Source organism: Dryas octopetala, chromosome 3 (genome assembly GCF_963921425.1).
Source record: "Dryas octopetala chromosome 3, drDryOcto1.1, whole genome shotgun sequence".
NCBI classification, from domain to species: Eukaryota; Viridiplantae; Streptophyta; class Magnoliopsida; order Rosales; family Rosaceae; genus Dryas; species Dryas octopetala.
In genome coordinates this window covers 26,224,890-26,242,117 of record NC_141368.1, presented here as the reverse complement: position 1 = coordinate 26,242,117, position 17,228 = coordinate 26,224,890, and the positions used below count along the sequence as shown (strand labels likewise).

The window sequence follows — 17,228 nt, the reverse complement described above, 5'->3', positions numbered from 1 at the left end:
ACCAGCAACAACTCAACAAGAATTGTCTTAGCTCTGGACAAATTAAATTTATGTTCCAAATGACTACAAATTTATTTTGTCACTTCTCTGCAACATTACTTTGGAACCGTCGGTAAATCGAATCGAACCGAGTATATAAATATATAATATAATTAATATAATTATTTTAATTGAACCAAATATTTATTATGTAAAAATGTTGAATAATATATTTTTATAAGTTCTTATACCTTATATATATAATTTATAGTTGGTATATAACTATAGAAATATTTATGATATGGTATAATATTATTTTTAGGGTATTTTTAATTAGTTTTTATATAAAAATGTATTATATAAATTAAAAAACATATAAATTATATGTTTTATATAAATTATAAAAATGTATTATATAAATTATATAGAAAGGTTTTATATATACTATAAACCCCAAACCCCAAAACACCAAAACATTAAACCTATATGTTTTATATATTCTATAAACTATACTACTAGAGGTTTCAAGGTATATAGAAAATAGTTTAATGACAAAAAAAGAGAGTATATAAACTAGCTTATAACTTTATATGTTTGTTATAGTAGGGTTTATGGTTCATTATATGTTTATTATACTAGTTTATATAAACTAGTTTAGGGTCCATTGATTATTATATGTTCATTATAGTTTGTATTAATGTTGGTATTATAATATTAGTATGCTATTAAAAACTATTTAAATGAGTTGGTATCTATTAAATTATCTGTTTTAAATTTTAATTAATTTTAATGAAATTTTTAATTCTCTAAATTCCTAAAACTAAAAAAAACTAACTCTAAGTCTCTAACAAACTAAAACAGTTTTTTTTATTCTTTCCTTCTCTCTCCAGCGTTTTCCACCTCAATAATGCTAGTTGTCCCATATTTTTTCTCCCACATTTATATACTATTTGATGTGTCATTACTTTACTGGAAGGGTATTTTTTTTTCTTTTTTAGGTTTTATTTTTTAATTTTTAGTGTCCAATATATGAATATCATGTAAAATATTATGAAATTGTGGTATAAAAATATGGTAAGTGTAGCGTTACTGTTTCCCCACCCCGTCAGTCCATCACATCTCTCCTCTCATTTTCTCTTCTCTCTCTCTCTCTGTCTCTCCCCCCGTGATTCTCTCTTGTCACTCATCTCTTTCTCACGCCGTGAGCTTTCTCCGGCCACTCTCCCCATACCCGTGAATCACCCAGAAACCCGCCGCACTCAACCACCGAATCGAAACTCTAAAGGCCGGCGGCGAATCCAGTGGTGATTTTGGGCAATTAAAGGTATAGTTTCAATCCTCGTAACCTCCTCTTGCTTTTGGGTGGATTGAATTTAGTCAATTTTGCAGGAATTGAAAATGAAACTTTGACTTCTTCGGTAAACCGGTCTCGGCTCGGTAACCGGACCGAACCCACCCTAGTTCAGTACTGTCCAAGCTGACGTAATTACCATATATTGATATTCTTATTCAATTCATCAACCGAAACCAAAAAAGCCCTCTCCTCTTCACCGTAACAAGAAAAACCTCCAAAAACCCAACCAACTCTCAAATCAAACTCATAATCGAAACTCAAACACGGTTCTCAATTTTGTGATATATGAAGGTATTTGAATGATTGAATTGTTAAATTGTTGGCTTAGCTTGGCAATGTTGAAACCCTAATTTTTCCTTAAATGGGTTTAGGATTTTCTCTGAATTGCTGTTTGTTTCGCTGGAAAATTTTGTGGTTTTGAAGGAGGGAAAAATGTCGACCGATTTGTTGCTGAGGCCGTCGTGTGGTGGATGCGGATCGACGTCGGATTTGTACGGAAGTAATTGCAAGCACATGACTCTGTGCCTGACCTGCGGCAAAACCATGGCTGAGAACCATGCCAAGTGCTTTGAATGTGGCGCCACCGTCACTCGCTTAATTCGAGTTCTCTCTCTCTCTCTCTCTCTCTCTCTCTCTCATTACATACATACATATGTACATATATGTTGAAATCAAAGGTTTTATGTGTTTTGAGGTGTTTTTGTAATAGGAATATAATGTTCGTGCGAGTACTGTCAACGAAAAGAACTACTTCATTGGTAGATTTGTGACGGGGTTGCCGAATTTTTCGAAGAAGAAAAATGCCGAAAATAAATGGTCTCTTCATAAGGATGGACTACAAGGACGCCAACTTACTGAAACCTTGAGGGTATTCAATTCTATTTTTACCCATTTGGCTAATAAGTTCTTGGTTTTGACCCTTTTTTTAAGTAGGTCTGGGAGATTGTGTTTCTATAAGTTGTATTGATTATACTTGTAACTCGAATGGTAGCAGCATTTTGGTATGTGCATTGCAATTTGCTACATATGTTGTTACTTGCTACTTTTGGATTTATAACTGGTATTTTGTGATGGTGCCTGATCTTTATATTTTACTTCAAATTAGTCAGTTTGTGAAGCATTTCATGAACTGTATACTGAAAAGTTATTTCATGAACGGAGATTGAGACAGTTTGCCGTGTTCACTGTTTTCTTAGTACATTAAATTTCATTACGTAGGACAAGTACAAGAATAAACCATGGGTTTTGGAGGATGAAACTGGCCAGTTTCAGTACCAGGGTCATCTTGAAGGTGCACAATCTGCAACTTACTACCTACTAATGTTGCAAGGAAAGGAGTTTTCTGCAATTCCTGCTGGTTCTTGGTATGTGTGACCTATCTCTTTTAGATTTTTTTTTTCTTGTTTTTCTTTTTCTTTTCTTCTGTTTGAGGAAAAGCTTACCATAATTGCCATAGATGGTTATAATTTTTTTACCATTTACTTATCATCAAAGGGGTTTTTGATGACATCTCGTAGGTTCAACTTTAACAAGGTTGCACAATATAAGCAGCTTACTTTGGAGGAAGCTGAAGAGAAGATGAAGAATAGGAAAAAGACTGCAGATGGTTATCAAAGATGGATGATGAAAGCTGCAAATAATGGAGCTGCTGCCTTTGGTGAAGTGGAGAAAGATGACAAGGAGAATGGTGTGGCTGGTGGGAGGGGACGCAAAAAAACAACTGGTGATGATGATGAAGGAAATGCCTCAGACAGAGGAGAAGAGGATGAGGAAGAAGAGGAAAGCAGGAAAAATAGACTTGGACTCAACAAAAGAGGTGGCGATGATGAGGATGATGAAGGTGCAGGGATAGGAGATGACTTGGATGATGATGATATCGAGAAGGGTAAGAATTTATCTTTTCCGTACTTTGTTATATAAACAAGTTATCATGAGCATTATTTTCGTTCTTCCTTTCTATGCTCAATAATTGATACACAATAACATTATTTATCGCCACAAATTTCAGAAGATTTCAGTTTGGTCCTACTTTCCGTGGAAAGATCATGCAAATATAGGCCTAGTGGTCGCATCATTTTTACAGTGTTTTTTATGTGTCTCGTACAAGTTTAATGGTCATTATCCATCTCTTTCAGTAAAGTACTTAATTACTTAATAAATCTGGAAATCTCTTTTAGTTCCATGTTACAGTCATTTATTAGAGAAGCCTTATCAATTGGTTACCTTCTGTTTCATGAGAGTGATTTTTATTTCTAGATCTTGCATCTGATGAAGTCCATTGTACTGAGAGATGGGTCTTACATTGTGGTGGGGAAGATTGGCTAAAAACTTGATCATATAATACCTGTGCTATACTGCTATCAGGTGTTAAATGTTATCCGAGTCTTGTCTAGAAATCTTCTTTTGCATGAAAGGCACCTGATGAAGTCCATTGTTAATTATGTCTGCATTTATATCTACATATACCATTCATATATCTTATAATTCTTCCTTTTTTGTAGGTGATGATTGGGAGCATGAAGAAATTTTCACTGATGATGATGAAGCTGTTGGTAATAATCCTGAGGAAAGGGAAGATTTATTGGCACCTGAGGTTCCAGCTCCTCCAGAAATTAAACAGGTTTGCTGCCCACATGTTCTGTAATTAGTTATTTTGGGGTTTCTGTAGTATGTGTTATGTTGCCTTGTATCCTCAACTCTTCTCGTTAAGTTTAGGGCCTACTATTAAGTATATTGTTTTCAAGATATATGTACAGACCCCAATTTTTCTATGGTCTGGTTGCCATCAATTTTATAATAATAATGGAGGAGGCTTACAATAGGAGGAAGATATTTTCTTGGTAGAAAAAGTACCTTAGACAAGTAATGGAAATAATACAACAAACCACCATAGAAGTGTTCCTGGCTCGGCATCTGTTGGGTGCAAAATTTAATTTGGAAAGCCAGAATAGCCAAAAAAAAAAAAAAGGTTGGGGGGTGGGGGCTGGTTGGAGTGGTATTTGATTTATGACAATGTATTAACTAGAATGTACTTTATTGCTACAGACCCTATTCTGATTAAGAGAATAGTTAGAAACTAATGTTCGGCTTTTATCTTCATATTGATTTGAACTTCTCTTTGAGTTTCGAAAAATATGCTGTGGATTTTATTAACAGCAATCAAAATAAGGAATCTGTCCTGATCTTGCATGGTCAATTTGGGGGTGTGTCTATGGTTTTCCTGCTAGTTTCTTCACATGTTGATATACCTTGTGCTATTTTCTGTTCAAGGTTAAGGCTCAATTTTGAGATGATTCTTCTAAATTACAATGCTTTATGATTTTCGTATTCTGTTTCCACATCTATATGCTTTTTCCACCATGTACCTGGTGCTAGAGTGGTAGGGCATGCACTCGTATTTCATTTCTATCCATGGTGCGAAGGCTTTGTAAGTTGTGGTTCTTTGTACAATTTTATCAGGGTCAGCCCTGCACGTACTGCAGTGAGGCAACTACCTCAAGGCCTTTAAATTTTAAAAAGTCCTTGTTAGGCCTAAGTATTGTAAAATTCTTTTTAAAGCTCCAATCCAAAAATAAGAACCAGGTCAATCCAAATACACTTTTCATGGAAAAAATCTCCCCCAAATGTGGAACGATAAAAAACCCCCAAACCTTTCCTAGCTTCCCCACTTTTCTTAATTGTGTAAGCTTAAGCTGTGAGATGAGTAATCAGGAATATTTAAGTGATGCACAATGCTTTGATGCAATTGTAAAATTTTTGTTTGGTGGCATTTTTTTTTTTTACTTTGCTATGTTAGAATCTTGGTTTTGAGTTCTTATAATGATTTTTGTGAGTGCTCGCCAGAAACCAGAAAAAAAAGTGAATGTATATGGAGGGTCTAGGGCCCCAGAAATCCTGAATTTTATGATCACATTGTATAATTTTTCACAGGATGATGATGACGAGGATGATGATAATGAAGTGGAGGGTGGACTAAGCAAATCAGGAAAAGAGTTGAAGAAGCTACTTGGGCGAGCTGGTGGGCTGAATGATTCAGATGCAGACGATGACGATGACGATGACGATGTAGGTTATTTACTTATTCTCTGGGGTACCTAATTTTAGTATATTTTTACAATGTCAACTTAAAGCCTACACTGCCCATTCATTTTGTAAGAACTACACCAATGGTATGATTATATTTTTCTCCTGCACTAAATGCATTCTGAAAAGTCATGGGGCATTTATGTTGAAGATACCTATTTGGTGTATGCATCGGCTGGGACATTTTTGAAGATTTGCTTTGTACTGTAAAATTGTGTTGCAGTTCTTTCTCCACTAATTGGCCCTTTCTTTTGGTTTTTCCCAGATGGATGATGATATTGGCCTTCCTCAAGTTCCGGCACCAAAACAGAAGGATGCACCAAAAGAGGAACCATCTGACAACAGTCCCTTAAAATCAATGCCTTCTGGGTCTGCTCGAGGAACCCCATCTACCACCAAGTCTTCAAAGGGAAAGAGAAAATTAAATGGTGATGACGCTAAGACATCTAACAGTGCACCTCCAAAGAAGGTGAAGGCTGAAAATGTATGTTTTTTGTCAAAAAAAGAAAAAAGAAAAAGGAAAATGCATGTTATTAACTTTTGTTTCTCGATCACTCTTCTTTTTGGAAGCTTTGAAACCCCCCCATGCTGACTAATGATGGTATTCATTTTTTGCTTTATTTAAATCAGGAACAAAAACCTTCTATCAAAGAGGAGCCTGCATCTTCTAAAACTAGTATGCCACAAAAAGGAACTCCATCAGTCAAAGCGGGGTCAACATCATCTGGTGGACCCGTCACTGAGGAAGAAATCAGGGCTGTTTTGATGCAAAAGACACCAGTTACCACACAGGATCTTGTAGCTAAATTTAAGGCAAGACTCAGATTGCCAGAGGTATGATCTATCATTTTTTTTTTTGACTACTTTTCGACTCATTTTCCAGGCATTTCCCTCTTCTGTATAATCCTCCCTGAAATTAACGTGTGACTATTTCCAGAGTGTCCATTGAAGACATGCTCTCTAATTGGTTTGGTAAATTCTAGAGCAATTATTTTAACAGCGTGCATGTGTACTGTTTAAGATATAGCATTTGTGGCTTAGTTTATCTCATTTATGCTCTCATATGTTTGTAGAAACATTAGCCTCGATACTTTGAAGCGTTGTATTGTTATTCATATTTCTTGCGTCTGTTTATGATGGTGCAGGACAAGAATGCTTTTGCAGAAATCCTGAGGAGAATTTCTAAGATACAGAAGACCAATGGATCCAGTTATGTTGTATTGAGAGAAAAATGATTGGACCCACCGTATATTAGGTTTTAAACAATACAGTTGGCCAAACCTTGTGATGAATCACTGCACTTCTACCCTTGAATATTATGTTTGGTGTACTGTATCTTGACCTGTGCAATTGCGGCTCTATTTCTCTACAGTGATTTTGTATATCAATGAAGTTGGGTTTTTAATTTTTTGTCTTTCCAATGCATAGTGGCCTAGCAAGTCGAATTTAATTGATTGCATTTCTAGATTCATGGTAGTTTAATTGAATTAATTTCACTATCTTCCAATCCATATTAAGCAAGATCCAAATTCGTATTCTTCCTTACCTTGTAGGAATTTAAACTTAATACATAGCAAGCATGAATACACTCTCACACTCCTCCCATTGCTAGGAGAGACATCTTTAACCCTCAGCTCTCAAAATAATCTATTTTTTGACCTTTTGGACACTTTTTGGACTAAAATACCCTTTTGACCCTCCTGTTACGCCTCAATCACCAAGAGCATGATCGAGCTAGGCACCCAACAACAAACCTACGTAGCATAACTCTTCTCTTCTCTCTCACTCACTGTGTCCTCATCTCTGTTAGTGCCGCTGTGCCATGCCGGTCTCCATTTTCCTTCCATTTACAACCTCTTCGATCTTTATTTATCTTTATATGGTATTTTCCACGACCAGACTGCAAAACTAGGAATAGGATTGTGCGTTATATATCATCATCTGAGTCCCTCTCTCTTAGGCTCGATCTGTTGGCAACATCAGTCTTCTCAGTTCTCACTGGCCAATTGGAACGTGCTGGAGCCATTTTTTTCAGCTCTAATTTCATATACATATACAAAACCCACAAAACAAAGTAGCCCTTATTATTAAGCAGTAGTTTTTGGGTTTGCAGTAGCTCTTATTTCTATTTTAAGAGTGTAAATATGAAAATACTTGTATTCATATAATTTTACAAGTATATGTGAGGTCGCATCTATGGATTAATTTATAACACTTAAATTTGTATGTAAAAATGACTGAAATTAAAACAAATAAAAATAAATATATCACACAATTCATAATATTTGACGTAAAAGCTTGAGGGCTGTCTGAAATAATTGATGTAGAGTGCTTATTATAAAAGGTCCATTGACTTTATGTACTAAATTATAATGTTTTTTCATTTCAACTACTAAAACATTTATGTCATTTCAGTTTAGGTACTAAATTTCAGCTTAGGTACCAACTTTAAAAAATATAGTTATATCGAACTGATGACTGTCTAACAGTTATAACTTTTTTATTGATTTATTATTTTTTTCAATATTTGCAAGGCTTAAATTTTAATATTTAGTCTTTGGGTTATAGGATTTCATCCCCCAAACCTAAATCAAAAGTATGAAACCCTAAAAATTTTGATTTTTTATAAATTTTAAATAGTCACAACTGTGACTGTTCGACAATTACAACTGTAACTATTCGACAGTCACAACTGTATGACAAACTGATTTGTGACCTAATCCAAAATGTTTTACTCTAGGTTAGTACCTAAACAAAAAAAAAATTAGTGTCTTGCTGCTTTATTAAAAAACTATTAATATTTTGTATTTAATCCTAATTTTCTATATTATAAATGAGGGGGACTTACATGCCCCGGGAGCTGGTATCCTCTCTCTCTCTCTCTCTCTCTCTCTCTCTCTCTCTCTCTCTCTCTCTCTCTCTCTCTCCTTCTCTCTTTCTCTCTCTCCGTTACACAAGCTTGCCTCTATCACAGGTGCAAACAAGTTATTCTCATTTTAAATTGGCCAAGAAGATATCAAATAAATAAGGCTTATTTATTATTCACCCCCTGAAAATAATTTCAGTTTAACTTCACCTCCTAAGGTTTATTTTATGAATAATGCTATATTTACCACATTCTTATACCATATTTTTATACCATCTTACGTGTCATTATTTTACTGGACAAAGTTTTTTTTTTCTTTTTGGATTTTTGTTTTTATTTTTTAGTGTCCAATGCATGAATGCCATGTAAGTTGCCACATAAGGTAGTATGAAATTATGGTATAAAAATGTGGGATGTCTAGCACTACTGTTATTTTATATCACATTACTCCATGAAACTAATTTTAGTGTATCATTTTACCCATTTTTTATTTTTACAAATTTTGAAAATTAATTAAAAATAGCTTCAGACTCAGAAAAATACACGAAAAATTCCTACAAACTCGTCTTGACTACTAATAATTTAAAGTGCTGCTATTTGCACACTTTCTTTTTTCTTTTTGCACACATTTTTCACACTTTTTCTCATTTCATCCCCTCACACTCCTCTCACAATTAAATTTTCTCAAATACACACCCCTCCCAATTACCATAATATCCCTATTTTATCTATTTTCACAAAATTTCTCACCACAACTCATCACCCAACACACCCCCATAACCTCAGACAAAAAAAAAAAAAACACACACACCCCTTCACCAACCCACTTAGCTCCCTCCCCTTCCCTCTCCAGACAACCTCAGTCCAAAAAAATAAAAACACCCAATCCCCCCTTCACCGGACCACCTCCCTCCCTCCCTCCCTCCCCCTGTTTCACCCGACCCACCCATCCTATCTCCTCCTCACCCAACCACCTCATTCCTTCTCGCACCCTCTCCGCACCACCTCCCTCCCTCCCTCTCTCTCTCTCTCTCTCTCTCTCTCTCTCTCTCTCTCTTCCCCTGCAGCACCACCTCCTCGTCATAGGCCATTCGGCATTGGTCGGCCGAAACTGTTAGTTTCGGTTCTGCAGTCATCCGCCGAACGTTTCCTGGTTGTTCGGTGGCTGTTTGCTGAACAAAACTAACCGTTTTGGCGGACCAGTTCTAAATGGCCTGTGACGGGGAGGTGGTGCTGCTTGGGAGGACAGAGAAAGAGAAGGGTGGTGCGAGGAGGGTGCGAGAGGGAAAGAGGTAGTCGGGTGAGGGGAGAGGGGCTGGGTGGGTTGGGTGAAACGGGGGGAGGGAGGGAGGTGGTGCTGCATGTGGGGAGGAGAGAGAAGGATTGAGGAGGGTGGTGTTGCATGCGGGCAAGAGAGAAAGGGATAAGGGTGGTGCTGCATGTGGGGAGGAGAGAGAGGGATGAGGGTGGTGCTGCATGTGGGGAAGGGAGAGAGAGAAAGGGGGAGGGAGGGTAGTGGTTCGGTAAGGGGGGAAGGGCTAGGTGGGTTCGGTGAAACGGGGGGAGGGAGGGAGGGAGGTGGTCCAGTGAGGGAGGGGAATGAAGGAAGGTGTGGGTCGGGTAGAGGTGGTGTGTGTGTCTGTTTTTTTTTTTTTTTTTGTCTAAGTTGATAGGTGTGTAAGGGTTGTCCTTTAATGTTTTTTCCTTTTGTGTTAATTAGATAAATTCACAAATTAAATTATAGGGGTGTGCACAAAGAAAAAAAAAGGGTGTGCAAATAGCAGCTCTCATAATTTACTATGGGGCCAAATTACCAATTTTTCATCCGAGTGTTTCCAAAAAATTAAAATACTCTCTACTCTTCGGAAATTCATAGGATAATCTTTTAAATTCCCAAAAAATACGAGGTTTGCACCATTGGTGTTCTAAACAATATGTCAATAACACTACCTTTCTTTTGAACACTTGCTATCCAAAAGACCTCTTGGTCTTAAAGAAAATTAAATTTCCCTATATAAAATAAATTCTAGAATTTTCATAAAGTCTCGGAAAAATTATCTAAAATAGGTTTCTGGTAATTTCCAAAATATTTTTAAGAATTAATCTAAGACTTCACGGAAATTTTAGAATTTTTATAGAAGGACATTTATTTTAAATTTCTAGAAATAAATTTGAACTTCCCAAATTTTATGGAAACTCTCAGAGGGAAAATTGATAATTTGACCCCGTAGTAAATTAGAACTAGTCAAGACAAGTCCCTAGGAATTTTCTGTGTATTTGTCTAAATCTGGAGCTATTTTTAATTAATTTTTCAAAGTTTGTAAAAATAGAAAGTGGGCAAAATGATATACTAGAATTAGTTTTAGGGGCAATGTGATACAAAATAAACCTTACGAGGTAAAGTGAGACTTGAAGTTACTTTTAGGGGGCAAACTAGTAAATAAGCCAATAAATAAAGGTTCGTTGACTTTAGGTATCAAATTATAATATTTTTTTATTTTAACTACAAAAATGTTTATGTCATTTTATTTTAGATACTAAATTTCAGTTTAAATACCAATTTTAAAAAATATGGTTATATCGAGCTGTGACTGTTGAACAATCCTAACTTTTTTTATTGATTTGTTGTTTTTTCAATATTTGCAAGGCTTAAACTTTAATGTTTAGTTTCTAGATTATAGAACTTTATCTTCCAAGCCTAAATCAAAAGCATTAAACTCTTATAAATTTAAAATTTTTATGAATTTGAAACAGGCACAATTGTATAACCAACTAATTTGTGACATAATCTAAAATGTCTTACTTTAGGTTAGTACCTAAAATAAAATAAATTAGTGTATTGTTGTTTTGCTTAAAAATTATAGAAAATTAGGATTAAATACCAAATATCAATAGTTTTTTAGCAAAGCAGCAAGACATTAAGTTTTTTTAGTTTAAGTACTAACCTAAAACAAAACATTTTGGATTAGGTCACAAATTGGTTTGCTATATAAGGGTTTAATGTTTTTAATTTAGGTTTGAGAGATGAAGTCTTATAACCCATAGATTAAACATTAAAGTTTAAGCCTTGCAAATATTGAAAAAATAACAAATCAATAAAAAATAACCATGTTTTTAAAAGTTGGTACATAAACTAAAATTTAGTATATAAAGTGAAATGACATAAACGTTTTGGTAGTTAAAATGAAAAAACATTGTAATTTGATACTTAAAGTCAACGAACCTTAAAAATTATTAATATTTGATATTTAATCCTAATTTTCTAAATAAATAAGAGGGTCGACTTTTATTGAATTTTATTGAAAAAATCAAGTACCAAGTTACCAACATGTTGAGTCTGATGGATATATGAAATAAATAAGTATGTAGAGTTTGACTGGGTAAATAGTTTCTCTCCTCCAAGAGGATATTACTATATCTCTATCAGCTATGATCACCTAGTGGAGTAGTACTACTATATATATATATGCTCTTTCTATTGAGGTATATTTCAACTTATTTATGTTGAGGTATGACCTTGTTGGGGCTCACACGAGTTGTTTTGTGTCGATCCGAACCATTCATTTTTTACATCTTCATTGATAAATCATCCTTACAAAAAATTAGCCAAATCGGAAATCATTTGCTTATCTAACTTTAATAAAACAAATGGATGGTTTTATCAAAAATATTTGGGGCCCACACGAGTCATTTTGTGTTGATCCAAACCGTCTATTTTTTATATTTCCATTGATAGATCATGCTAAAGCGGAAACTGTTTTCTCGTTTGATTAAGCGATCAAAGTTTAGGTGTTTATAGACGAACTTATTGTTCGTCCATTTGTTTGATCCAAATTAGATATCTCAATGATTTTCAATTTGGCTGATTTTTTACAGAAATGATCTATTAATGGAAATGTAAAAAATGGACGGATCAACTTTCTTGACATATCCGATTGCTTCAGCACGAAGGAGTTGCCTGAAGAGATTGGTGAGCTAAGTCGTTTAAGAAAGCTCAACATGAGACAGTGCTCGAGATTGCAAGAGTTGCCTGTATCTGTTTTGGATCTTGGGCACTTACGGGAAGGGGTATGCGATGAAGACACAAAAAATGTATGGGATCCCTTCAATTCCAGTACCAGAAACATATGCATAACATTGGCCAAAGACAACATTAACTTGGATTGCTCCCCAAGCGTCAATTTTGAGACTCCTGTCTTTCCTCAATAAATGTTGGAGCAACATCTGTGTGATTTGTGTTGCATTTTTTACCTATCATTCTTCTTTTGTTGGATTTTGTGTATGTTTTGTAAAAACAATGTAAGAGTTATCCGGGATTTGTATAGATTGTGTGTTTTTACTGCCTACTGTTTAAATTATCAACAATTCTAGAGTTATCAAGTTTCCTTACCAAATAATCTGTCAAATCTTATTTGTAAGAGATATCAATGTCATGGAAATTACATCCTTATCATCAGGAATAACAAAATATAACCAAGGAGGCCCATTATCGATCCACACATCACATACTGCTATAAGAATAACATATGGAGATAAGCAAGCTTAAATTTACAAACCTACTAATTAGAGAGACTATTTATTCATGTGTAACCTCGTTCAAGCTTTGTTCCATCTAGATTTCAGATGTATGCAATGCCAAATCTAGTGGAAAAGAACATTGACTATTGCAGTGACTTGGTGGAACAATAAGTCTTCCAAGTCTGTCTCAAAAACATTGATGGGTGCTTTTGGTCAATGGAAATTATTGGAAAGAAAGATGCAGGGTGGTTCCAACCAATTTCTAGGCATCATCAATGTTGTAAAACTGTTTCCTTCATTCTTTTCTCTTCTTTATCAAAAACAAAACATTTTAATGGACCACTCGGATATTTCTGTGGAGCTTTCCTCGTGAATTATTAATACATTCTAAAACAGAGCCCAGCAGAGTCTCTGCAACCAACGAACATATAGTTCTCTTTCTCATTAGGGAAATATCCGAATGGACATTATTCTTGTTCTTCTTTTGGGTCTTTCTGATCAGTGATCACCAACAAAGAGAAAATTGATAGCCTCTCATTTTTTTTTTTTCCACATTTTCTAATCTGGCAAGATATTGCTCTGAATTTGGATGAATCTCTTCAGACACTGTGATGTAGAACAAATGACAGAACAGTTCATGCAACAACTTGACCGCCAGAAGGCCAAAAAAAGGAACAATCTTCAGCCCGGCCCAGTGTCAAAAATGGGCCTATTTTGGCCAAATTCCTTCGTTTAGGGCTTCAAATAAGCAATTTAGTATTTTTGAAAAAGTTTCATAAATTATACTTTATTTCCGTTTTGAATTTCGAACGTCTAGGGTTCTGAACGTATTTAAATAACCTTTTTGGCTGTTTGTAACATTCATTATTATTTTTTTCAATCAGAAAACCTTGAGATTTCTCTCATTTCTCTGGTGGATTTCAGATTCTTTCTTAGGATTAACGCTGGTTTTTCCTAATCTCTTTTAATTGCGTGTTACGTTGCGTCACACTGTTACCTATACTAAAAATGCAGGAACCAAGAGATGTGAATGTTGTTCCGGTAAGTAATATAGAGGCTGTGATCAAGCAAATTGAAGGCAGTGGTGTGGTACAAAATCAAATTCAAACTAAAGGGTTGTGTGCAGTACCTAAACCTTCATCGCCTACAGTTCAATTGGATGCACTGGGCATGCAAGCTAGGAACAAGGGATGTGAATGAGGCATCGGTTTTGATAACGAATATTACAGAGGTAGGGGTCATGCAAATTGAAGGGAGTGGTGTGGTACAAAATCACAATGAAATTAAAGGTTGCCAGGTTGGTATACCTTTGAATGAAATGAAGATGAAGCTTCTTAGGTGATGTTTAGTTTAAAGGAATGTGTTCAAGGCTTAACATCATTTGCTTGGGCCTAGGCCCGAAATCTAAGCCCCTCCTAGGCTTACGGGTTTTTAGGCATCGACTTCCTAAGCTCAAAGACTAGCCCTTCCGGGGCTCCTAGCCCTTGACCTCTTAGGCTCCGGCCCCTTAGGCCCTGGCCTCCTAGGTTCCGGCCTCCCAAGCTCAAGCCTCTTGGGCCCCCGACCCGTGTTAACTCACTCGGATCCTCGAGACAGGTGACATGTGGCGCTCCTACAGTGCAAGTCATCACAAGGGACACGTGTCATCACCGGATTGGTTGACACTCTTTCAAAAGTACTATAAAAGAGGTATTTTCTTGTCACAAAAGGATAATTCAATCAATATTATACTATTCACTCACTCTGCTCACAGATTCTCTGAACACTGACTTGAGCGTCGGAGGAGCTTCGGCCAGTACCACACCGGTGCCCTTCCTGCTCACTTTTGTGTACTTGCGCATGGTGCATTGGATATTATTCTCTCTCCACTATTCACTAGTCGGACCCAGCTACCCGTTCCTACCCCACTTCGACGTGTCATCCACTCAGTGGTAGGTCAGCGGATCCACGTGGTTTGACTCGACGTTGATTGCTTTACCATTTTTCAGCATCAACAGAATGGAATGTTATCATTCCTATAAAAAGACCATTACAATGTTTCTCTTTTTCCTTAATCATCAAAATTCATATATGATTTATGCATACTTTGTGTCATTCTCCAGGGGAATCAAGAAATGACAGTAGGAACAGAGTTTCAAACACCAGCAGCAGCGCAGGAAGAAGTCCATTTTTAGAAACAGACTGATGGGAAAGTTTTGGAGAAATCCAACTTAAGAGCTTTCAGTTTTTCAGAGTTGAAGGCTTCTACTAGGAAATTCAGGCCAGAAGCAGTGGTTGGTGGGGGAGGCTTTGGGATGGTTTTCAAGGGTTGGTGAATGAGAAGACACTTGCACCTTCTAAGCAATTCAAAGGAATGATGGTTGCTATCAAAAAATTTAACCCACAAGGTTTCCGAGGTTTCCCTGAGTGGCAGGTACTGTTTTCAATTTTGAGCAGCATTATTGCCTTAGCTTTATTACTAGTATTAGTATTATTACTATTTTCAATTCCATAGGAATGCAGCAAGATATGGGTCTCACTTGAAAAGATCTGTCGTGTTCCTATTGATTACAAATGTTTAATAACGGTTCAATCATCCCAACCTCATCAAGCTATTGGGACACTGTACAGAGAAAGAGGAGCTACTCCTTGTTTATGAGTTCATGCATGCCGAGAGGAAGCTTAATTGGGGAATCAACTGTTTACAAGTACAAAATCAATAACGAAAACAGAGAACTGAGAATAAATTGTTTTTCCTTGTTTACATCACAAAACTATTATGTTGTCTTGATCTAGAATTTTCATTTTGAGTAGGAAGCGCTACCGTTGAACCACTATCTTGGGACAACAGACTCAAAATAGCTATTGAAGCAGCTCAGGGACTGGCTTTCTTGCACACTTTAGAAGAACAAGCTAGTCATATATACATAGGAATATCAAGTCCTCAACCATATTACTTGATGGGGTTTGCTCTTTTTTATCCCAAGCTTTCTATCTCTCATTTAGTAATATGTATTATGCTCTATTTTGTTACTGAGAAGATAGAAACGGTGGTAGTAACTAGTAACCATATAGAAATATAGCTGCCAATTTGGAATGAATAACTATTTAATGATTTCAAATTCCTTCTGGTTTATTCTTTTTTCTTTTTATTTTCTACCAAATACAGCATTATGTCAGACATTACAGAACATATGTAAGAAATAGTGTTATATCCAGCAACATCTTTATGGCTGCATTTATTCCTGATTTTTTTTTTCTCTTTTTTTATAAGACTTGTTGAGAATTGAATAGAGCACTCTTACACTAGAGCAGACTTTTTGGATTAAGAATTTTCAATGTAAATGACATTGATTAAAGTCCTAACCCTAGATTTTCTTCCAATTTTCCTCCACTATTCTTCCAATTTTCTTCCAGTTCCCCATCAAAGCCCTAACCCTAGATTTTCTTTGTTCCTCATCTGATCTCCTCTTGTTCCCCTTATCCTCTGCCCCGTCTTTTACCCCATGCTCTATCTCATCTCCATCTATGTCTTCCTCCGCTTTATTACTCCCCCTCATTTTCTAACTCTGCTTCTTGATCGGGCATCTGCAGTGGCTCCTCCTAAACGTGTGTCATCACGTATCAATTGGAAGGTGTGTAGAGTTTCGACTTGGGTGCGCGCACCACCTCCTTCCTCCATCTGATTCTTTTTGGTTTATGTTGTTGTGGGTTTGTCGTGCCCACAGGTGTTCTTCAAGCAGTGGCTGCCGTTTCTCTTTGATGTTGCGGTGTTAGATTTTAGGGTTGTTCTCTTTTCTTTTGTAGGATTTTCTTTTGATGTTTGGTTCTGCTTATATAGGGTGACCCGTTTTGAATACTGGTTTTAGAATTTTTGTGAGAGTTGTCTTGTTGGATCCTTCAACTAGCGTTCGACTACTGCCTTCGTGCTCATTAGTGGCCGCGTGAGTCTCGCGGCGATGGCTGATGCTCATTGTTTAAGATTAGGGTTTTTTTGGTTGTTTATTTTTAGGCCTTATGTTGGGTCTTTGTATTGTTCTTGTAACTTTACTTTGATCTAATGAAGTAACAAAAGTCTCATTTCAACAAAAAAAATAAGCCTTTTTTTGGGTAAAGCAAATCAGGTGCTCTGTCTCACATGTACACCTTAAATTAAACATGTCATTTGTGTGCGAAGAGCGATGTGTATAGCTTTGGTGTTATGCTGCTTGAAATTTTGACAGGGTTACGAGTAATTGATACAAAACGCCCTAGGGAATAACATAATTCGGTTGACTGAGCTAAACCACTTCTCTTACATAAAACCTATGGAGCTCCACTCGTCAATCGCTTATTAATTTCATACATTTTAATTATAGTTAACACTTGACATCTATAATTAATATGAAATAAGTTTTCACTATTTATCAATTATAACTCCTAATAGTGAATTGGGGTTGGCCTAGTTGG

The 17,228-nt window shown here is 36.1% G+C and overlaps 1 protein-coding gene and 1 pseudogene across 4 annotated transcripts in view; both read left to right on the top strand.

The window, feature by feature from the left end:
- The first annotated feature begins 1,134 nt into the window (after positions 1 to 1,134).
- On the top strand, positions 1,135 to 6,827 carry RAP74 (transcription initiation factor IIF subunit alpha RAP74). Of its 3 annotated transcripts, none has more exons than XM_086238213.1 (11): positions 1,135 to 1,303; positions 1,446 to 1,624; positions 1,757 to 1,936; positions 2,043 to 2,201; positions 2,552 to 2,697; positions 2,851 to 3,218; positions 3,835 to 3,953; positions 5,264 to 5,398; positions 5,682 to 5,885; positions 6,047 to 6,250; positions 6,562 to 6,827. In XM_086238213.1, exons 2-11 carry the CDS (start codon positions 1,619 to 1,621, stop codon positions 6,649 to 6,651), a joined length of 1,611 nt encoding a protein of 536 aa, XP_086094339.1. In that variant the 5' UTR covers positions 1,135 to 1,303; positions 1,446 to 1,618; the 3' UTR covers positions 6,652 to 6,827. The 3 variants fall into 3 exon arrangements, with proteins under 3 accessions (XP_086094339.1, XP_086094337.1, XP_086094338.1); XM_086238211.1 differs by having other exon boundaries at positions 5,682 to 5,900; XM_086238212.1 differs by lacking the exon at positions 1,446 to 1,624 and having other exon boundaries at positions 5,682 to 5,900.
- A 5,454-nt stretch (positions 6,828 to 12,281) lies between these two features.
- LOC147292098 (putative serine/threonine-protein kinase PIX13) overlaps positions 12,282 to 17,228 on the top strand; it is a 30,341-nt pseudogene continuing 25,394 nt past the window's right edge. Inside the window, exons 1-3 of the transcript XR_015121119.1 lie at positions 12,282 to 12,350; positions 13,815 to 13,889; positions 14,981 to 15,213. The product of XR_015121119.1 is annotated as a putative serine/threonine-protein kinase PIX13 (transcript). The remainder of the gene's footprint in view (positions 12,351 to 13,814; positions 13,890 to 14,980; positions 15,214 to 17,228) is intronic.